Source organism: Oncorhynchus nerka, linkage group LG8 (assembly GCF_034236695.1).
Source record: "Oncorhynchus nerka isolate Pitt River linkage group LG8, Oner_Uvic_2.0, whole genome shotgun sequence".
NCBI classification, from domain to species: domain Eukaryota; kingdom Metazoa; phylum Chordata; class Actinopteri; order Salmoniformes; family Salmonidae; genus Oncorhynchus; species Oncorhynchus nerka.
Genome location: NC_088403.1, coordinates 69,891,893 through 69,914,898, shown reverse-complemented (window position 1 = coordinate 69,914,898; position 23,006 = coordinate 69,891,893). Strand labels below are relative to the sequence as shown.

At 53.7% G+C, this 23,006-nt stretch overlaps 1 protein-coding gene across 1 annotated transcript in view; it reads left to right on the top strand.

Moving 5' to 3' along the window:
* LOC135572987 (steroid 17-alpha-hydroxylase/17,20 lyase) overlaps positions 1 to 20,195 on the top strand; it is a 46,115-nt gene extending 25,920 nt beyond the window's left edge. The window contains exons 6-10 of the mRNA XM_065022030.1: positions 12,680 to 12,766; positions 13,106 to 13,345; positions 13,486 to 13,655; positions 19,684 to 19,787; positions 19,891 to 20,195. Coding sequence (XP_064878102.1) covers positions 12,680 to 12,766; positions 13,106 to 13,345; positions 13,486 to 13,655; positions 19,684 to 19,787; positions 19,891 to 20,162 — 873 coding nt within the window. The 3' untranslated portion in view covers positions 20,163 to 20,195. The remainder of the gene's footprint in view (positions 1 to 12,679; positions 12,767 to 13,105; positions 13,346 to 13,485; positions 13,656 to 19,683; positions 19,788 to 19,890) is intronic.
* The last annotated feature ends 2,811 nt before the right edge of the window (positions 20,196 to 23,006 follow it).

Here is a 23,006-nt window from a genome sequence, read left to right as displayed (position 1 = left end):
CCCCCACCAACAGACATCTACCCCCCCACCAACAGACATCTACCCCCCCAACAACAGACATCTACCCTGCCCCCACCAACAGACATCTACCCTGCCCCACAACAGACATCTACCCTGCCCCCACCAACCAACAGACATCTACCCTGCCCCCACCAACAGACATCTACCCTGCCCCCCCCACCAACAGACATCTACCCTGCCCCCACCAACAGACATCTACCCTGCCCCCACCAACAGACATCTACCCTGCCCCCAACAACAGACATCTACCCTGCCCCCAACAACAGACATCTGCCCCCCCTGCCCCCACCAACAGACATCTACCCTGCCCCCACCAACAGACATCTACCAACAGACATCCCCTGCCCCCCAAACAACAGACATACCCTGCCCCCACCAACAGACATCTGCCCCCACCAACAGACATCTACCCTGCCCCCAACAACAGACATCTACCCTGCCCCCACCAACAGACATCTACCCTGCCCCCAACAGACAGACATCTACCCTGCCCCCAACAACAGACATCTACCCTGCCCCCCCACCAACAGACATCTACCCTGCCCCCACCAGACAGACATCTACCCTGCCCCCACCAACAGACATCTACCCTGCCCCCACCAACAGACATCTACCCTGCCCCCACCAACAGACATCTACCCTGCCCCCAAACAGACAGACATCTACCCTGCCCCCACCAACAGACATCTACCCTGACATCCCCCACCAACAGACATCTACCCCCCCCAACAGACATCTACCCTGCCCCACCAACAGACATCTACCCTGCCCCCCACCAACAGACATCTACCCTGCCCCCACCAACAGACATCTACCCTGCCCCCACCAACAGACATCTACCCTGCCCCAACAACAGACATCTACCCTGCCCCCACCAACAGACATCTGCCCCCCAACAGACATCTACCCCCCCACCAACAGACATCTACCCTGCCCCCACCAACAGACATCTACCCTGCCCCCACCAACAGACATCTACCCTGCCCCCACCAACAGACATCTACCCTGCCCCCACCAACAGACATCTACCCTGCCCCCACCAACAGACATCTACCCTGCCCCCACCAACAGACATCTACCCTGCCCCCCACCAACAGACATCTACCCCCCCCCCACCAACAGACATCTACCCTGCCCCCCCAACAGACAACACAACAACAGACATCTACCCTGCCCCCACCAACAGACATCTACAGACATCCTGCCCCCAACAACAGACATCTACCCTGCCCCCCAACAACAGACATCTACCCTGCCCCCACCAACAGACATCTACCCTGCCCCCACCAACAGACATCATCCCCAAACAGACAGACATCCCTGCCCCCACCAACAGACATCTACCCTGCCCCCACCAACAGACATCTACCCTGCCCCCACCAACAGACATCTACCCTGCCCCCACCAACAGACATCTACCCTGCCCCCACCAACAGACATCTACCCTGACATCCACCCCCCCCACCAACAGACATCTACATCCTGCCCCCACCAACAGACATCTACCCTGCCCCCCCCCACCAACAGACATCTACCCTGCCCCCACCAACAGACATCTACCCTGCCCCCACCAACAGACATCTACCCTGCCCCCACCAACAGACATCTACCCTGCCCCCCAACAGACATCCAACAGACATCTACCCTGCCCCCACCAACAGACATCTACCCTGCCCCCACCAACAGACATCTACCCTGCCCCCACCAACAGACATCTACCCTGCCCCCACCAACAGACATCTACCCTGCCCCCACCAACAGACATCTACCCTGCCCCCACCAACAGACATCTACCCTGCCCCCCCAGACACCCTGCCCCCCAACAGACATCTACCCTGCCCCCACCAACAGACATCTACCCTGCCCCCACCAACAGACATCTACCCTGCCCCCAAACAACAGACATCTACCCTGCCCCCACCAACAGACATCTACCCTGCCCCCACCAACAGACATCTACCCTGCCCCCACCAACAGACATCTACCCTGCCCCCACCCCAACAGACATCTACCCTGCCCCAAACCAACAGACATCCCACCAACAGACATCTACCCTGCCCCACCAAACAGACATCTACCCTGCCCCCACCAACAGACATCTACCCTGCCCCCACCAACAGACATCTACCCTGCCCCCACCAACAGACATCCCCACCAACAGACATCTACCCTGCCCCCACCAACAGACATCTACCCTGCCCCCACCAACAGACATCTACCCTGCCCCCACCAACAGACATCTACCCTGCCCCCACCAACAGACATCTACCCTGCCCCCACCAACAGACATCTACCCTGCCCCCACCAACAGACATCTACCCTGCCCCCACCAACAGACATCTACCCTGCCCCCACCAACAGACATCTACCCTGCCCCCACCAACAGACATCTACCCTGCCCCCCACCAACAGACATCTACCCTGCCCCCCACCAACAGACATCTACCCTGCCCCCACCAACAGACATCTACCCTGCCCCCACCAACAGACATCTACCCTGCCCCCACCAACAGACATCTACCCTGCCCCCACCAACAGACATCTACCCTGCCCCCACCAACAGACATCTACCCTGCCCCCACCAACAGACATCTACCCTGCCCCCACAACAGAACAGACAGACATCTCCACCAACAGACCTGCCCCCACCAACAGACATCTACCCTGCCCCCAACAACAGACATCTACCCTGCCCCCACCAACAGACATCTACCCCCTGACCCCCACCAACAGACATCTACCCTGCCCCCACCAACAGACATCACCCTGCCCCCACCAACAGACATCTACCCCCCACCAACAGACATCTACCCTGCCCCCAAACACCAACAGACATCTACCCTGCCCCCACCAACAGACATCTACCCTGCCCCCACCAACAGACATCTACCCTGCCCCCAAACAACAGACATCTACCCTGCCCCCCCCCCAACAGACAGACATCTACCCTGCCCCCAAACAGACAGACATCTACCCTGCAACCCCACCAACAGACATCTACCCTGCCCCCACCAACAGACATCTACCCTGCCCCCACCAACAGACATCTACCCTGCCCCCAACAGACAGACATCTACCCTGCCCCCACCAACAGACAGACATGCCCCCAACAGACATCCCCCACCAACAGACCTGCCCCCCCCACCAACAGACATCTACCCTGCCCCCCACCAACAGACATCTACAGACACAGACATCTACCCTGCCCCCACCAACAGACATCTACCCTGCCCCCACCAACAGACATCTACCCTGCCCCCACCAACAGACATCTACCCTGCCCCCACCAACAGACATCTACCCTGCCCCCACCAACAGACATCTACCCTGCCCCCACCAACAGACATCTACCCTGCCCCCACCAACAGACATCTACCCTGCCCCCCCACCAACAGACATCTACCCTGCCCCCACCAACAGACATCTACCCTGCCCCCACCAACAGACATCTACCCTGCCCCCACCAACAGACATCTATCTACCCTGCCCCCACCAACAGACATCTACCCTGCCCCCCCCAGACATCTACCCTGCCCCCACCAACAGACATCTACCCTGCCCCCCCCACAGACATCTACCCTGCCCCCACCAGACATCTACCCTGCCCCCACCAACAGACATCTACCCTGCCCCCAAACAGACAGACATCTACCCTGCCCCCACCAACAGACATCTACCCTGCCCCCACCAACAGACATCTACCCTGCCCCCACCAACAGACATCTACCCTGCCCCCACCAACAGACATCTACCCTGCCCCCACCAACAGACATCCCCCACCAACAGACATCTGCCCCCACCAACAGACATCTACCCTGCCCCCACCAACAGACATCTACCCTGCCCCCACCAACAGACATCTACCCTGCCCCCACCAACAGACATCTACCCTGCCCCCACCAACAGACATCTACCCTGCCCCCACCAACAGACATCCAAACAGACCCTACCCCCCCACCAACAGACATCTACCCTGCCCCCACCAACAGACATCTACCCTGCCCCCACCAACAGACATCTACCCTGCCCCCACCAACAGACATCTACCCTGCCCCCACCAGACAGACATCTACCCTGCCCCCAAACAGACAGACATCTACCCTGCCCCCACCAACAGACATCTACCCTGCCCCCAAACAACAGACATCTACCCTGCCCCCACCAACAGACATCTACCCTGCCCCCAACCAACAGACATCTACCCTGCCCCCACCAACAGACATCTACCCTGCCCCCACCAACAGACATCTACCCTGCCCCCCCAACAGACATCACCCTGCCCCCCAAACAGACATCTACCCTGCCCCCACCAACAGACATCTGCCCCAAACCAACAGACATCCCTGCCCCCACCAACAGACATCTACCCTGCCCCCCCACCAACAGACATCTACCCTGCCCCCACCAACAGACATCTACCCTGCCCCCCCACAGACAACAGACATCTACCCTGCCCCCACCAACAGACATCTACCCTGCCCCCACCAACAGACATCTACAGACCCTGCCCCCACCAACAGACATCTACCCTGCCCCCACCAACAGACATCTACCCTGCCCCCACCAACAGACATCTACCCCCACCCAGACATCTACCCCACCAACAGACATCTACCCTGCCCCCACCAACAGACATCTACCCTGCCCCCACCAACAGACATCTACCCTGCCCCACCCAGACACCAACAGACATCTACCCTGCCCCCACCAACAGACATCTACCCTGCCCCCACCAACAGACATCTACCCTGCCCCCACCAACAGACATCTACCCTGCCCCCACCAACAGACATCTACCCTGCCCCCACCAACAGACATCTACCCTGCCCCCACCAACAGACATCTACCCTGCCCCCCCATCTACCCTGCCCCCACCAACAGACATCTACCCTGCCCCCAACAACAGACATCTACCCCTGCCCCCACCAACAGACATCTACCCTGCCCCCACCAACAGACATCTACCCTGCCCCCACCAACAGACATCTACCCTGCCCCCACCAACAGACATCTACCCTGCCCCCACCAACAGACATCTACCCTGCCCCCACCAACAGACATCTACCCTGCCCCCACCAACAGACATCTACCCTGCCCCCACCAGACAGACATCTACCCTGCCCCCACCAACAGACATCTACCCTGCCCCCACCAACAGACATCTACCCAACAGACATCCCCCACCAACAGACATCTACCTGCCCCCACCAACAGACATCTACCCTGCCCCCACCAACAGACATCTACCCTGCAGACATCCCCTGCCCCCACCAACAGACATCTACCCTGCCCCCACCAACAGACATCTACCCTGCCCCCACCAACAGACATCTACCCTGCCCCCACCAACAGACATCTACCCTGCCCCCACCAACAGACATCTACCCTGCCCCCACCAACAGACATCTACCCTGCCCCCACCAACAGACAACAGACAGATCTACCCTGCCCCCACCAACAGACATCTACCCCCCCCAACAGACATCTACCCTGCCCCCACCAACAGACATCTACCCTGCCCCCACCAACAGACATCTACCCTGCCCCCCCCACCAACAGACATCTACCCTGCCCCCACCAACAGACATCTACCCTGCCCCCACCAACAGACATCTACCCTGCCCCCCCACCAACAGACATCTACCCTGCCCCCCCACCAACAGACATCTACCCTGCCCCCCCCATCACCAACAGACATCTACCCTGCCCCCACCAACAGACATCTACCCTGCCCCCACCAACAGACATCTACCCTGCCCCCACCAACAGACATCTACCCTGCCCCCACCAACAGACATCTACCCCCACCCCCACCAACAGACATCTACCCTGCCCCACCCCCCACCAACAGACATCTACCCTGCCCCCCCAACAGACAGACATCTACCCTGCCCCCACCAACAGACATCTACCCTGCCCCCCAACAACAGACATCTACCCTGCCCCCACCAACAGACATCTACCCTGCCCCCACCAACAGACATCTCTACCCTGCCCCCAACAACAGACATCTACCCTGCCCCCACCAACAGACATCTACCCTGCCCCCACCAACAGACATCTACCCTGCCCCCACCAACAGACATCTACCCTGCCCCCACCAACAGACATCTACCCTGCCCCCAAACAACAGACATCTGCCCCCCTGACATCCCCACCAACAGACATCTACCCTGCCCCCACCAACAGACATCTACCCTGCCCCCACCAACAGACATCTACCCTGCCCCCACCAACAGACATCTACCCTGCCCCCCACCAACAGACATCTACCCTGCCCCCAACAACAGACATCTACCCTGCCCCCCCAGACCCCCACCAACAGACATCTACCCTGCCCCCCACCAACAGACATCTACCCTGCCCCCACCAACAGACATCTACCCTGCCCCCACCAACAGACATCTACCCTGCCCCCACCAACAGACATCTACCCTGCCCCCCAACAACAGACATCTACCCCCCACCAACAGACATCTACCCTGCCCCCACCAACAGACATCTACCCTGCCCCCACCAACAGACATCTCTGCCCCCACCAACAGACATCCCCACCAACAGACATCTACCCTGCCCCCACCAACAGACATCTACCCTGCCCCCACCAACAGACATCTACCCTGCCCCCACCAACAGACATCTACCCTGCCCCCACCAACAGACATCTGCCCCCACCAACAGACATCCCCTGCCCCCAACAGACATCTACCCTGCCCCCACCAACAGACATCTACCCTGCCCCCACCAACAGACCCCTGCCCCCCACAACAGACATCTACCCTGCCCCCACCAACAGACATCTACCCTGCCCCCACCAACAGACATCTACCCTGCCCCCACCAACAGACATCTACCCTGCCCCCCCACCAACAGACATCTACCCTGCCCCCACCAACAGACATCTACCCTGCCCCCACCAACAGACATCTACCCTGCCCCCACCAACAGACATCTACCCTGCCCCCACCAACAGACATCTACCCTGCCCCCACCAACAGACATCTACCCTGCCCCCACCAACAGACATCTACCCTGCCCCCACCAACAGACATCTACCCTGCCCCCACCAACAGACATCTACCCTGCCCCCACCAACCCCCACCAACAGACATCTACCCTGCCCCCCAAACCAACAGACATCTACCCTGCCCCCACCAACAGACATCTACCCTGCCCCCACCAACAGACATCTACCCTGCCCCCACCAACAGACATCCTGCCCCCACCAACAGACATCTACCCTGCCCCCACCAACAGACATCTACCCTGCCCCCACCAACAGACATCTACCCTGCCCCCACCAACAGACATCTACCCTGCCCCCACCAACAGACATCTACCCTGCCCCCACCAACAGACATCATCCCCCACCAACAGACATCTACCCTGCCCCCCACCAACAGACATCTACCCCCCCCAACCCCCAAACAGACAGACATCTACCCTGCCCCCAAACAGACAGACATCTACCCTGCCCCCAAACAGACAGACATCTACCCTGCCCCCACCAACAGACAGACAGACATCAGACATCCCTGCCCCCAAACAGACAGACATCTACCCTGCCCCCACCAACAGACATCTACCCTGCCCCACCAACAGACCCCCAAACAGACAGACATCTACCCTGCCCCCACCAACAGACATCTACCCTGCCCCCACCAACAGACATCTACCCTGCCCCCACCAACAGACATCTACCCCCCCACCAACAGCCCCCACCAACAGACATCTACCCTGCCCCCACCAACAGACATCTACCCTGCCCCCACCAACAGACATCTACCCTGCCCCCAACCAACAGACATCTACCCTGCCCCCACCAACAGACATCTACCCTGCCCCCACCAACAGACATCACCAACAGACATCTACCCTGCCCCCCACCAACAGACATCTACCCTGCCCCCACAACAGACATCTACCCTGCCCCCACCAACAGACATCTACCCTGCCCCCACCAACAGACATCTACCCTGCCCCCACCAACAGACATCTACCCTGCCCCCACCAACAGACATCTACCCTGCCCCCACCACAGACATCTACCCTGCCCCCACCAACAGACATCTACCCTGCCCCCCAACAGACATCTACCCTGCCCCCAACCAACAGACATCTACCCTGCCCCACCAACAGACATCTACCCTGCCCCCACCAACAGACAGACATCACCCAGACATCCCCACCAACAGACATCTACCCTGCCCCCACCAACAGACATCTACCCTGCCCCCACCAACAGACATCTACCCTGCCCCCACCAACAGACATCTACCCTGCCCCCACCAACAGACATCTACCCTGCCCCCACCAACAGACATCTACCCTGCCCCCACCAACAGACATCTACCCTGCCCCCACCCCCACCAACAGACATCTACCCTGCCCCCACCAACAGACATCTACCTCTACCCTGCCCCCAAACACAGACATCTACCCTGCCCCCACCAACAGACATCTACCCTGCCCCCACCAACAGACATCTACCCTGCCCCCACAAACAACAGACATCTACCCTGCCCCCCACCAACAGACATCTACCCTGCCCCCACCAACAGACATCTACCCTGCCCCCCCAGACAGACATCTACCCTGCCCCCCAACAGACATCTACCCTGCCCCCACCAACAGACATCTACCCTGCCCCCACCAACAGACATCTACCCTGCCCCCACCAACAGACATCTACCCTGCCCCCACCAACAGACATCTACCCCCCCCACCAACAGACATCTACCCTGCCCCCCACCAACAGACATCTACCCTGCCCCCACCAACAGACATCTACCCTGCCCCCACCAACAGACATCTACCCTGCCCCCCCAACAGACATCTACCCTGCCCCCCAAACAGACAGACATCTACCCTGCCCCCACCAACAGACATCTACCCTGCCCCCACCAACAGACATCTACCCTGCCCCCAAACAGACAGACATCTACCCTGCCCCCAAACAGACAGACATCTACCCTGCCCCCACCAACAGACATCTACCCTGCCCCCCACCAACAGACATCTACCCTGCCCCCAAACAGACAGACATCTACCCTGCCCCCACCAACAGACATCTACCCTGCCCCCACCAACAGACATCTACCCTGCCCCCACCAACAGACATCTACCCTGCCCCCACCAACAGACATCTACCCTGCCCCCAAACAGACAGACATCTGCCCCCACCCAGACATCTACCCTGCCCCCACCAACAGACATCTACCCTGCCCCCACCAACAGACATCTACCCTGCCCCCAACAGACACAGACATCAGACATCCCTGCCCCCACCAACAGACATCTACCCCCCCCCACCAACAGACATCTACCCTGCCCCCACCAACAGACATCTACCCTGCCCCCACCAACAGACATCCTGCCCCCACCAACAGACATCTACCCTGCCCCCAAACAACAGACATCTACCCTGCCCCCACCAACAGACATCTACCCTGCCCCCACCAACAGACATCTACCCTGCCCCCAACAACAGACATCTACCCTGCCCCCACCAACAGACATCTACCCTGCCCCCCCCCAACAGACCACCCCAACAGACCCCCAAACAGACAGACATCCCCACCAACAGACCTGCCTGCCCCCCACCAACAGACATCTACCCTGCCCCCACCAACAGACATCTACCCTGCCCCCACCAACAGACATCTACCCTGCCCCCACCAACAGACATCTACCCTGCCCCCACCAACAGACATCTACCCTGCCCCCCCCCCACCAACAGACATCTACCCTGCCCCCACCAACAGACATCTACAGACATCTACCCCCCACCAACAGACATCAGACAACAGACATCTACCCTGCCCCCACCAACAGACATCTACCCTGCCCCCACCAACAGACATCTACCCTGCCCCCACCAAGACAGACATCTACCCTGCCCCCACCAACAGACATCTACCCTGCCCCCACCAACAGACATCTACCCTGCCCCCACCAACAGACATCTACCCTGCCCCCACCAACAGACATCTACCCTGACCCCACCAACAGACATCTACCCTGCCCCCCACCAACAGACATCTACCCTGCCCCCACCAACCAACAGACATCTACCCTGCCCCCACCAACAGACATCTACAACAGACATCTACCCTGCCCCCAAACAGACATCATCTACCCTGCCCCCACCAACCAACAGACATCTACCCTGCCCCCACCAACAGACATCTACCCTGCCCCCACCAACAGACATCTACCCCCCCACCAACAGACATCTACCCTGCCCCCACCAACAGACATCTACCCTGCCCCCACCAACAGACATCTACCCTGCCCCCACCAACAGACATCTACCCTGCCCCCACCAACAGACATCTACCCTGCCCCCACCAACAGACATCTACATCCCCCCCCCACCAACAGACATCTACCCTGCCCCCACCAACAGACATCTACCCTGCCCCCACCAACAGACATCTACCCCTGCCTGCCCCCACCAACAGACATCTACCCTGCCCCCCACCAACAGACATCACCCTGCCCCCACAGACAGACATCTACCCCCTGCCCCCACCAACAACAGAGACATCTACCAACCCTGCCCCCACACAACAGACATCTACCCTGCCCCCACCAACAGACATCTACCCTGCCCCCACCAGACAGACATCTACCCTGCCCCCAAACAACAGACATCTACCAGACATCCCCCCCACCAACAGACATCTACCCTGCCCCCACCAACAGACATCTACCCTGCCCCCAAACAACAGACATCTACCCTGCCCCCAAACAGACAGACATCTACCCTGCCCCCAACCAACAGACATCTACCCTGCCCCCAAACAGACAGACATCTGACCCCCTGCCCCCAACAGACAGACATCTACCCTGCCCCCAAACAGACAGACATCTACCCTGCCCCCAACAGACAGACATCTACCCTGCCCCCACCAACAGACATCTACCCTGCCCCCACCAACAGACATCTACCCTGCCCCCACCAACAGACATCTACCCTGCCCCCCACCAACAGACATCTACCCTGCCCCCCACCAACAGACATCTACCCTGCCCCCACCCCCCAACCCTGCCCCCAACAGACATCTACCCTGCCCCCACCAACAGACATCTACCCTGCCCCCACAGACATCTACCCCCCACAACAGACATCTACCCTGCCCCCACCAACAGACATCTACCCTGCCCCCCACCAACAGACATCTACCCTGCCCCCCACCAACAGACATCTACCCTGCCCCCCACCAACAGACATCTACCCTGCCCCCACCAACAGACATCTACCCTGCCCCCCACCAACAGACATCTACCCTGCCCCCACCAACAGACATCTAACCTGCCCCCACCAACAGACTACCCTGCCCCCACCACCCAACAGACATTGATCATTGCCCCCACCAAACAGACAGACATCTACCCTGCCCCCCACCAACAGACATTATGCCCCCCCCCAAACATTAGACATTACCCTGCCCCCCCCCCACCATTAGACATTACCCTGCCCCCACCAACAGGCATGTAACCTTCCCCCACCAACCTACTGACCCCACCACCCAACAGACATTGATCATTATTGTAATTATTATTATTACTATTATTATTATTATTATTATTATTATTATTATTATTATTATTATTATTATTATTATTACTATTATTATTATTATTATTATTATTATTATTATTATTATTATTATTATTATTATTATTATTATTATTATTATTATTATTATTATTATTATTATTATTATTATATTATTATTATTATTATATTATTGTTATTATTATATTATTATTATTATTATATTATTATTATTATTATATTATTATTATTATTATTATTATTATTATTATTATTATTATTATTATTATTATTATTATTATTATTGTTATTATTATTATTGTTGTTATTATTGTTATTATTATTATTATTATTATTATTATTATTATTATTATTATTATTATTATTATTATTATTATTATTATTATTATTATTATTATTATTATTGTTGTTGTTATTATTATTATTATTATTATTATTATTATTATTATATTGAATCAAGTAGTAACCAAAAAGTTAACAAATCAAAATTGATTTTAAATGTTATATTCTTCAAAGTAGCCATCCTTTGCCTTGATGACACTGTGAATGTTAACACTGTGTGTTCAATAAAGAGATGAAAACGTATAATTGTTTGAGTGTTATTAGTTTAAGCAGACTGTTTTTGTCTGTTGTTGTGACTTAGACGATGACCAATTTATGACCAATTTATGTAGAAATCCAGGTAAGTCCAAAGGATTCACATACCTGTAGGTCCTGGATGGCATACACACACACACACACACACACAGATGTTGCATAACAACACACTTACAAGAGTCACAGAATATCTGCGCCAGTGGAGGCTGGTGAGGGGAGGACGGCTTGAACGGAATAAACACCATTTCATTCATTCCATTCCAGCCGTTAATATGAGCCGTCCTCCCCTCACCAGCCTCCTCTGATCTAGTCGTGTGCACAGCTGCGCGTCAGTCTGCCACAACACGATAGTTGCGGAACCAAAACACCGGAGAACTTTAGCCTCGTGCTTCGTACTCTTAGTTGTGGTGAAAATCGTGCTGATATATTGTTGTGCATCTCGCTGAGTCTTTCAACTCTCTCCTGTCTCTGCTGTAGTTTCTCCCCAACCAGACTCTGACCACGCTGACAGAGTGTATCGCCATCAGGGATCAGCTGCTCAGCAAGAAGCTAGAGGAACACAAGGTGAACACACACACACACACACGCACACACACACTCCACAGGAGGTTGGTGGCACCTTAATTGAGGAGGAGGGGCTCATGGTATTGGCTGGAGTGGAATCAGTGGAACGGTATCAGACACCTGGTTTCCATGGCAGCTTCCACTGACACACACACATACACACACACACACACACACACACACACACACACACACACACACACACATACACATACACGCATACACACACACACACACACACACACACACACATACACACACACAGAGAGGGAAAGTGGACAGGGAAAGGAAGCCATCCCACAGTATTGAGACACAGCCTTGACATCTGATCCTCTGCAGGTGTCGCTGATCAGCGGGGAGCCACGTGACCTGCTGGACGCTCTGCTGCAGGGTCAGACGAGGATCAAACATAACCAGGGGTCAGGGGTCAGAGGTCAGGGGTTAGGAGCGGAGCAGGAAGAGGAGGGGATCAGTGATGACCACGTCTTGATGACTGCGGCTGAAGCATTCGGCGCCGGAGTAGAGACCACCTCGACGACATTACTCTGGGTCCTGGCCTTCCTGCTGCACCACCCACAGGTAGGAGGAGGAACAAGGGGAGGTGGGGACTGGGGGAGGACGGAGAAAACCAACTGAGAAGTTATAGGAACCACAGAAGTTATATTCAAATCTGCTCTCAACTGAACAGTCTCGTTCATCCCCCTAACCCCCCAACCCAGGTTCAGGAGCGTGTGCAGAAGGAGCTGGATGAGGTGGTGGGTTGTGGGAGGAGTCCAGATGTGTCAGACCGCACTCACCTGCCCTATCTGGACTCTGTCATCAATGAGGTCATGAGGATACGCCCTGTCAGCCCCATCCTCATCCCTCACACCGCCCTGACTCACAGCAGGTAACTAACACACCTGACCTACCTCACCTGTTATAGACCCATCCCTTCTGACTCACAGCAGGTAACTAACACACCTGACCTACCTCACCTGTTATAGTCCCCATCCCTCACACCGCCCTGACTCACAGCAGGTAACTAACACACCTGACCTACCTCACCTGTTATAGTCCCCATCCCTCACACCGCCCTGACTCACAGCAGGTAACTAACACACCTGACCTACCTCACCTGTTATAGTCCCATCCCTTCTGAATCACAGCAGGTAACTAACACACCTGACCTACCTCACCTGTTATAGTCCCCATCCCTCACACCGCCCTGACTCGCAGCAGGTAACTAACACACCTGACCTACCTCACCTGTTATAGTCCCATCCCTTCTGAATCACAGCAGGTAACTAACACACCTGACCTACCTCACCTGTTATAGTCCCCATCCCTCACACCGCCCTGACTCACAGCAGGTAAGTAACACACCTGACCTACCTCACCTTTTATAGTCCCATCCCTTCTGAATCACAGCAGGTAACTAACACACCTGACCTACCTCACCTGTTATAGTCCCATCCCTCACACCGCCCTGACTCACAGTAGGTAACTAACACACCTGACCTACCTCACCTGTTATAGTCCCATCCCTTCTGACTCACAGCAGGTAACTAACACACCTGACCTACCTCACCTGTTATAGTCCCCATCCCTCACACCGCCCTGACTCACAGCAGGTAACTAACACACCTGACCTACCTCACCTGTTATAGTCCCATCCCTTCTGAATCACAGCAGGTAACTAACACACCTGACCTACCTCACCTGTTATAGTCCCCATCCCTCACACCGCCCTGACTCACAGCAGGTAACTAACACACCTGACCTACCTCACCTGTTATAGTCCCATCCCTTCTGACTCACAGCAGGTAACTAACACACCTTACCTACCTCACCTGTTCTAGTCCCATCCGTTCTGACTCACAGCAGGTAACTAACACACCTGACCTACCTCACCTGTTGTAGTCCCATCCCTCACACCGCCCTGACTCACAGTAGGTAACTAACACACCTGACCTACCTCACATGTTATAGTCCCATCCCTTCTGACTCACAGCAGGTAACTAACACACCTGACCTACCTCACCTGTTATAGTCCCCATCCCTTCTGAATCACAGCAGGTAACTACCACACCTGACCTACCTCACCTGTTATAGTCCCATCCCTCACATCACCCTGACTCACAGCAGGCAACTAACACACCTGACCTACCTCACCTGTTATAGTCCCATCCCTTCTGAATCACAGCAGGTAACTAACACACCTGACCTACCTCACCTGTTATAGTCCCATCCCTTCGGAATCACAGCAGGTAACTAACACACCTGACCTACCTCACCTGTTATAGTCCCCATCCCTCACACCGCCCTGACTCACAGCAGTTAACTAACACACCTCACAGTTATAGGTAACAGGTAACACACCTGACCTACCTCACCTGTTATAGTCCCATCCCTTCTGAATCACAGCAGGTAACTAACACACCTGACCTACCTCACCTGTTATAGTCCCATCCCTTCTGAATCACAGCAGGTAACTAACACACCTGACCTACCTCACCTGTTATAGTCCCATCCCTCACATCACCCTGACTCACAGCAGTTAACTAACACACCTGACCTACCTCACCTGTTCTAGTCCCATCCGTTCTGACTCACAGCAGGTAACTAACACACCTGACCTACCTCACCTGTTATAGTCCCATCCCTCACATCACCCTGACTCACAGCAGGTAACTAACACACCTGACCTACCTCACCTGTTATAGTCCCATCCCTTCTGAATCACAGCAGGTAACTACCACACCTGACCTACCTCACCTGTTATAGTCCCATCCCTCACATCACCCTGACTCACAGCAGGCAACAAACACACCTGACCTACCTCACCTGTTATAGTCCCATCCCTTCGGAATCACAGCAGGTAACTAACACACCTGACCTACCTCACCTGTTATAGTCCCATCCCTTCTGAATCACAGCAGGTAACTAACACACCTGACCTACCTCACCTGTTATAGTCCCATCCCTTCTAACTCACAGCAGGTAACTAACACACCTGACCTACCTCACCTGTTATAGTCCCATCCCTCACACCGCCCTGACTCACAGCAGGTAACTAACACACCTGACCTACCTCACCTGTTATAGTCGCATCCCTCACACCGCCCTGACTCACAGCAGGTAACTAACACACCTGCCCTACCTCACCTGTTATAGTCCCATCCCTCAGACCGCCCTGACTCACACAGGTAACTAACACACCTGACCTACCTCAATGGCTATAGTCCCATCCCTTCTGACTCACAGCAGGTAACTAACACACCTGACCTACCTCAATGGCTATAGTCCCATCCCTTCTGACTCACAGCAGGTAACTAACACACCTGACCTACCTCACCTGTTATAGTCCCATCCCTCACACCGCCCTGACTCACAGCAGGTAACTAACACACCTGACCTACCTCACCTGTTATAGTCCCATCCCTTCTGACTCACAGCAGGGAACTAACACACCTGACCTACCTCACCTGTTATAGTCCCATCCCTTCTGAATCACAGCAGGTAACTAACACACCTGACCTACCTCACCTGTTATAGACCCAATTCCTTCTGAATCACAGCAGGTAACTAACACACCTGACCTACCTCACCTGTTATAGTCGCATCCCTCACACCGCCCTGACTCACAGCAGGTAACTAACACACCTGACCTACCTCACCTGCTATAGTCGCATCCCTCACACTGCCCTGACTCACAGCAGGTAACTAACACACCTGACTTACCTCACCTGTTATAGTCGCATCCCTTACACTGCCCTGACTCACAGCAGGTAACTAACACACCTGACCTACCTCACCTGTTATAGTCCCATCCCTCACACCGCCCTGACTCACAGCAGGTAACTAACACACCTGACATACCTCACCTGTTATAGTCCCATCCCTCACACCGCCCTGACTCACAGCAGGTAACTAACACACCTGACCTACCTCACCTGTTATAGTCCCATCCCTTCTAACTCACAGCAGGTAACTAACACACCTGACCTACCTCACCTGTTATAGTCCCATCCCTCACACCGCCCTGACTCACAGCAGGTAACTAACACACCTGACCTACCTCACCTGTTATAGTCGCATCCCTCACACTGCCCTAACTCACAGCAGGTAACTAACACACCTGACCTACCTCACCTGTTATAGTCCCATCCCTTCTGAATCACAGCAGGTAACTAACACACCTGACATACCTCACCTGTTATAGTCCCATCCCTCACACCGCCCTGACTCACAGCAGGTAACTAACACACCTGACCTACCTCACCTGTTATAGTCCCATCCCTCACACTGCCCTAACTCACAGCAGGTAAGTAACACACCTGACCTACCTCACCTGTTATAGTCCCATCCCTTCTGACTCACAGCAGGGAACTAACACACCTGACCTACCTCACCTGTTATAGTCCCCATCCCTTCTGAATCACAGCAGGTAACTACCACACCTGACCTACCTCACCTGTTATAGTCCCATCCCTCACATCGCCCTGACTCACAGCAGGTAACTAACACACCTGACCTACCTCACCTGTTATAGTCCCATCCCTCACACCGCCCTGACTCACAGCAGGTAACTAACACACCTGACCTACCTCACCTGTTATAGTCCCAACCATTCTGACTCACAGCAGGTAACTAACACACCTGACCTACCTCACCTGTTATAGTCCCATCCCTCACACTGCCCTGACTCTCAGCAGGTAACTAACACACCTGACCTGCCTCACCTGTTATAGTCCCATCCCTTCTGAATCACAGCAGGTAACTAACACACCTGACCTACCTCACCTGTTATAGACCCAATTCCTTCTGAATCACAGCAGGTAACTAACACACCTGACATACCTCACCTGTTATAGTCCCATCCCTCACACCGCCCTGACTCACAGCAGGTAACTAACACACCTGACCTACCTCACCTGTTATAGTCCCATCCCTTCTAACTCACAGCAGGTAACTAACACACCTGACCTACCTCACCTGTTATAGTCGCATCCCTCACACTGCCCTGACTCACAGCAGGTAACTAACACACCTGACCTACCTCACCTGTTATAGTCGCATCCCTTACACCGCCCTGACTCACAGCAGGTAACTAACACACCTGACCTACCTCACCTGTTATAGTCCCATCCCTCACACCGCCCTGACTCACAGCAGGTAACTAACACACCTGACCTACCTCACCTGTTATAGTCCCATCCCTCACACCGCCCTGACTCACAGCAGGTAACTAACACACCTGACCTACCTCACCTGTTATAGTCCCATCCCTTCTGACTCACAGCAGGGAACTAACACACCTGACCTACCTCACCTGTTATAGTCGCATCCCTCACACCGCCCTGACTCACAGCAGGTAACTAATACACCTGACATACCTCACCTGTTATAGTCCCATCCCTCACACCGCCCTGACTCACAGCAGGTAACTAACACACCTAACCCTAACCCTACAGCATAATACAGCACACTACAGCATACTACAGCACACTACAGCATACTACAGCACACAACAGCATACTACAGCATACTACAGCACACTACAGCGTACTACAGCATACTACAGCATACTACAGCACACTACAGCATACTACAGCGTACTACAGCATACTACAGCATACTACAGCATACTACAGCATACTACAGCACACTACAGCATACTACAGCACACTACAGCACACTACAGCATACTACAGCACACTACAGCATACTACAGCACACTACAGCATACTACAGCGTACTACAGCACACTACAGCATACTACAGCATACTACAGCACACTACAGCACACTACAGCACACTACAGCATACTACAGCATACTACAGCACACTACAGCATACTACAGCACACTACAGCACACTACAGCATACTACAGCATACTACAGCACACTACAGCACACTACAGCATACTACAGCATACTACAGCATACTACAGCGTACTACAGCACACTACAGCATACTACAGCATACTACAGCATACTACAGCACACTACAGCACACAACAGCACACTACAGCATACTACAGCATACTACAGCATACTACAGCACACTACAGCACACAACAGCATACTACAGCATACTACAGCATACTACAGCGTACTACAGCACACTACAGCATACTACAGCATACTACAGCATACTACAGCACACAACAGCACACTACAGCATACTACAGCATACTACAGCATACTACAGCACACTACAGCATACTACAGCATACTACAGCATACTACAACACACTACAGCATACTACAGCATACTACAGCACACTACAGCACACTACAGCATACTACAGCATACTACAGCATACTACAGCACACTACAGCACACTACAGCATACTACAGCATACTACAGCATACTACAGCATACTACAGCACACAACAGCACACTACAGCATACTACAGCATACTACAGCACACTACAGCACACTACAGCATACTACAGCACACAACAGCACACTACAGCATACTACAGCATACTACAGCATACTACAGCACACAACAGCACACTACAGCATACTACAGCATACTACAGCACAATACAGCACAATACAGCACACTACAGCACACTACAGCATACTACAGCATACTACAGCATACTACAGCATACTACAGCATACTACAGCACACTACAGCATACTACAGCATACTACAGCATACTACAGCACAATACAGCATACTACAGCATACTACAGCATACTACAGCACAATACAGCATACTACAGCATACTACAGCATACTACAGCACAATACAGCACACTGCAACATATTACAGCATACTAAAGCGATCTAAAGCATACTACATTTTCAAACTTTCACATACAATAAAACGTATATTTTCGCATACCTAAAATGCCTATTATGCAGAGTTCAAGTACAGGTTTTTGGACATGGCCAGTCTCTCTGTCCTCCCCAGTATCGGCGGTCATTCCATCTGTAAGGGAAGCCGTGTACTGGTGAACATGTGGGCTATACACCACGACCCGGAACACTGGGACCAGCCAGAGGACTTCAGACCAGGTGAGATAGATCCTCACACACACGCACACACACACGCTCACACACGCACGCACGCACACACACACAGTTGAAAATAACACACCCATCCCTTCTCCCTCCCCAGAGCGTTTCCTAGATGACAAGGGCCAGCGCTTCACTCCTTCCTGTTTCATGCCATTTGGGGCAGGGCCTCGGGTCTGCGTGGGCGAATCACTGGCCAGGCTGGAGCTGTTCCTGTTTGTGAGTGGTCTGCTGCAGAGGTTCAGCTTCAGCCCCGCCCCTGGGGTCCCTCTACCCGACCTGGAGGGGCGCCTAGGGGTGGTGCTACAGCCACTCAGATACACCCTCACTGTTACACCTAGACCAGGCTGGGAGGGGGTGTGGTGGAAGGATTGAGAGGGAAGGGGAAAAGATTGAGGGGGAGGGACTGAGGGGAGATACTGAGGGGGGCTGAGAGGAGGGGGAGAGACTGAGATGGGGAGACTGAGGGGGAGATCCTGAGGGGAGGGGGAGAGACTGAGAGGGAGGGGGAAAGACTGAGGGGGAGATACTGAGGATGGGGGTTAAGGGGAGTGTTGGATGGATTGAGGGGGAAAGACTGGGGGAGTCCATGAGAGGGGAGGGTGAGATACTGAGGGGCCGAGGGGAGGGGAGAGGGACTGAGGGGGAGGGACTGAGGGGAGGGGGTGAGATACTGAGAGGGAGGGACTGAGGGGGTGAGATACTGAGAGGGGGGACTGAGGGTGAGAGAGGAGAGGGAAGACTGAGGGGGAGAGGGGGAGGGAGGGAGAGACTGAGGGGAGGGACTGAGGGGGTGAGGTACTGAGAGGGGGGACTGAGGGTGAGAGGGGAGAGGGGAAGACTGAGGGGGAGAGGGGGAGGGAGGGAGAGACTGAGGGGGAGGGACTGAGGGGGTGAGGTACTGAGAGGGGGACTGAGGGTGAGAGGGGAGAGGGAGAGGGAGACTGAGGGGGACTGAGGGAGAGAGAGACTGAGGGGGAGGGACTGAGGGGGTGAGGTACTGAGAGGGGGACTGAGGGTGAGAGGGGAGAGGAGGAGGGGGAGAGGGGGAGAGACTGAGGGGGAGGGACTGAGGGGGAGAGGGAGGGGAGCATGCAATGCATCTGACTCTTGGTAATTCAATGTTTTAATTCAATGTTTTAAATGTACATGTCCATAATCAAATCAATAAATGAAGATCGATCTAACCTAATGACATATATCTATATGGTTCCATTTAACCATCACAGAGAGTACTGATGGGAGTTATATAGTTTAGATATTTATTATCAGGCAGACGTACAGTATATAGACAGGCTGATTTAGGACACAGACAGACACAGAGGGTTACTCCCTAATCAACAGAGATCTATAGTAACAACTGGTCTGGGAGCAGACTGTAGTAACAACACCTCTGTTAGACAAACCATACCACAGGAGTGGTCATTTTAGTCCCATATTGGCCCTTTGAATCCCAGATGGGCCCTTTGAATCACAGACCGGCCCGTCAAATCCCAGACTGGCCCATTAAATCTCAGACTGGCCCATTAAATCCCAGACTGGCCCATTAAATCCCAGACTGGCCCATTAAATCCCAGACTGGCCCTTTGAATCCCAGATGGGCCCTTTAAATCACAGACCGGCTCTTTAAATTCCAGACTGGCCCTTTAAATCACAGACCGGCTCTTTAAATCACAGACCGGCACTTTAAATTTCAGACTGGCCCTTTAAATCACAGACTGGCTCTTTAAATTTCAGACTGGCCCTTTAAATCACAGACTGGCCCTTTAAATCACAGACCGGCTCTTTAAATTTCAGACTGGCCCTTTAAATCCCAGACTGGCTCTTTAAATTCCAGACTGGCCCTTTAAATCCCAGACCGGCTCTTTAAATTTCAGACTGGCCCTTTAAATCCCAGACCGGCTCTTTAAATTTCAGACTGGCCCTTTAAATCCCAGACCGGCTCTTTAAATTTCAGACTGGCCCTTTAAATCCCAGACCGGCTCTTTAAATTTCAGACTGGCCCTTTAAATCCCAGACTGGCCCTTTAAATTCCAGACTGGTCCTTTAAATCACAGACTGGCCCTTTGAATTCCAGGTGGGCCCTTTAAATCAGAGACCGGTCCTTTAAGTGACTCTGAGAGGGAAATGTGGGCCCGACTGAACTAGCTGGATGATCCTGGTTCTAGACCGGTTGTGTGTCTAGCTAACTGTTTGTGTTCAATAGATCTGGGACCAGACTAGGATGAGGCAGGCTCCGTAAAAACCACAAGGACAGTTTCCATGGAGATATGATACTGTGAACTCCTGGGGAACAACATCATATGTTGTAAACAACAATAACAACAATAATAACAACAAAATCAGAACACCATATGATATTCATAAAGTCTCAGTGTTCCTCATGATCCGCTGTCATCGACTCACATTCCCACAGTCTGGTCACAGAGGACATGCTGGGATCTGTAGTTCCTAAACGAACACTGCTACACTCTCTCCTAGAACTACAGTGTGTCTGTATGCCTCGGCATGTCTCTGGGTTTAAACTGTAGAGGAATGGCCCGAATGGAAACCGAATCCCCATAGTGCACTACTTCTGACCAGAGGCCCTAAGAGCCTAAAGTAGTGCACTATGAAGGGAATAGAGTGCCATTTGGGATGCATACCTACTGTATATACTGTATGTGAGTAGGGAGTAACTGGAACATGTTGGCCGAATACTGACTGACTGGCTGGCAGACTAGTTTACTGACTGACCGCAGACTGGTTTACTGACTGACTGGCTGCTTTACTGACTGACTGCAGACTAGTTGACTGACTGACCGGCTGGTAGACTGGTTTACTGACTGACTGGCTGCTTTACTGACTGACTGCAGACTGGTTTACTGACTGACTGCAGACTAGTTTACTGACTGACCGGCTGGCAGACTAGTTTACTGACTGACTGGCTGGTTTACTGACTGACTGGCTTACTGACTGACTGGCTGGTTTACTGACTGACCGGCTGGCAGACTAGTTTACTGACTGACTGGCTGGTTTACTGACTGACCGGCTGGCAGACTAGTTTACTGACTGACTGGCTGGCAGACTAGTTTACTGACTGACTGGCTGGCAGATTAGTTTACTGACTGACCGGCTGGCAGACTGGTTTACTGACTGACTGGCTGGCAGACTAGTTTACTGACTGACTGGTAGACTGGTTTACTGACTGACTGGCTGGCAGACTAGTTTACTGACTGA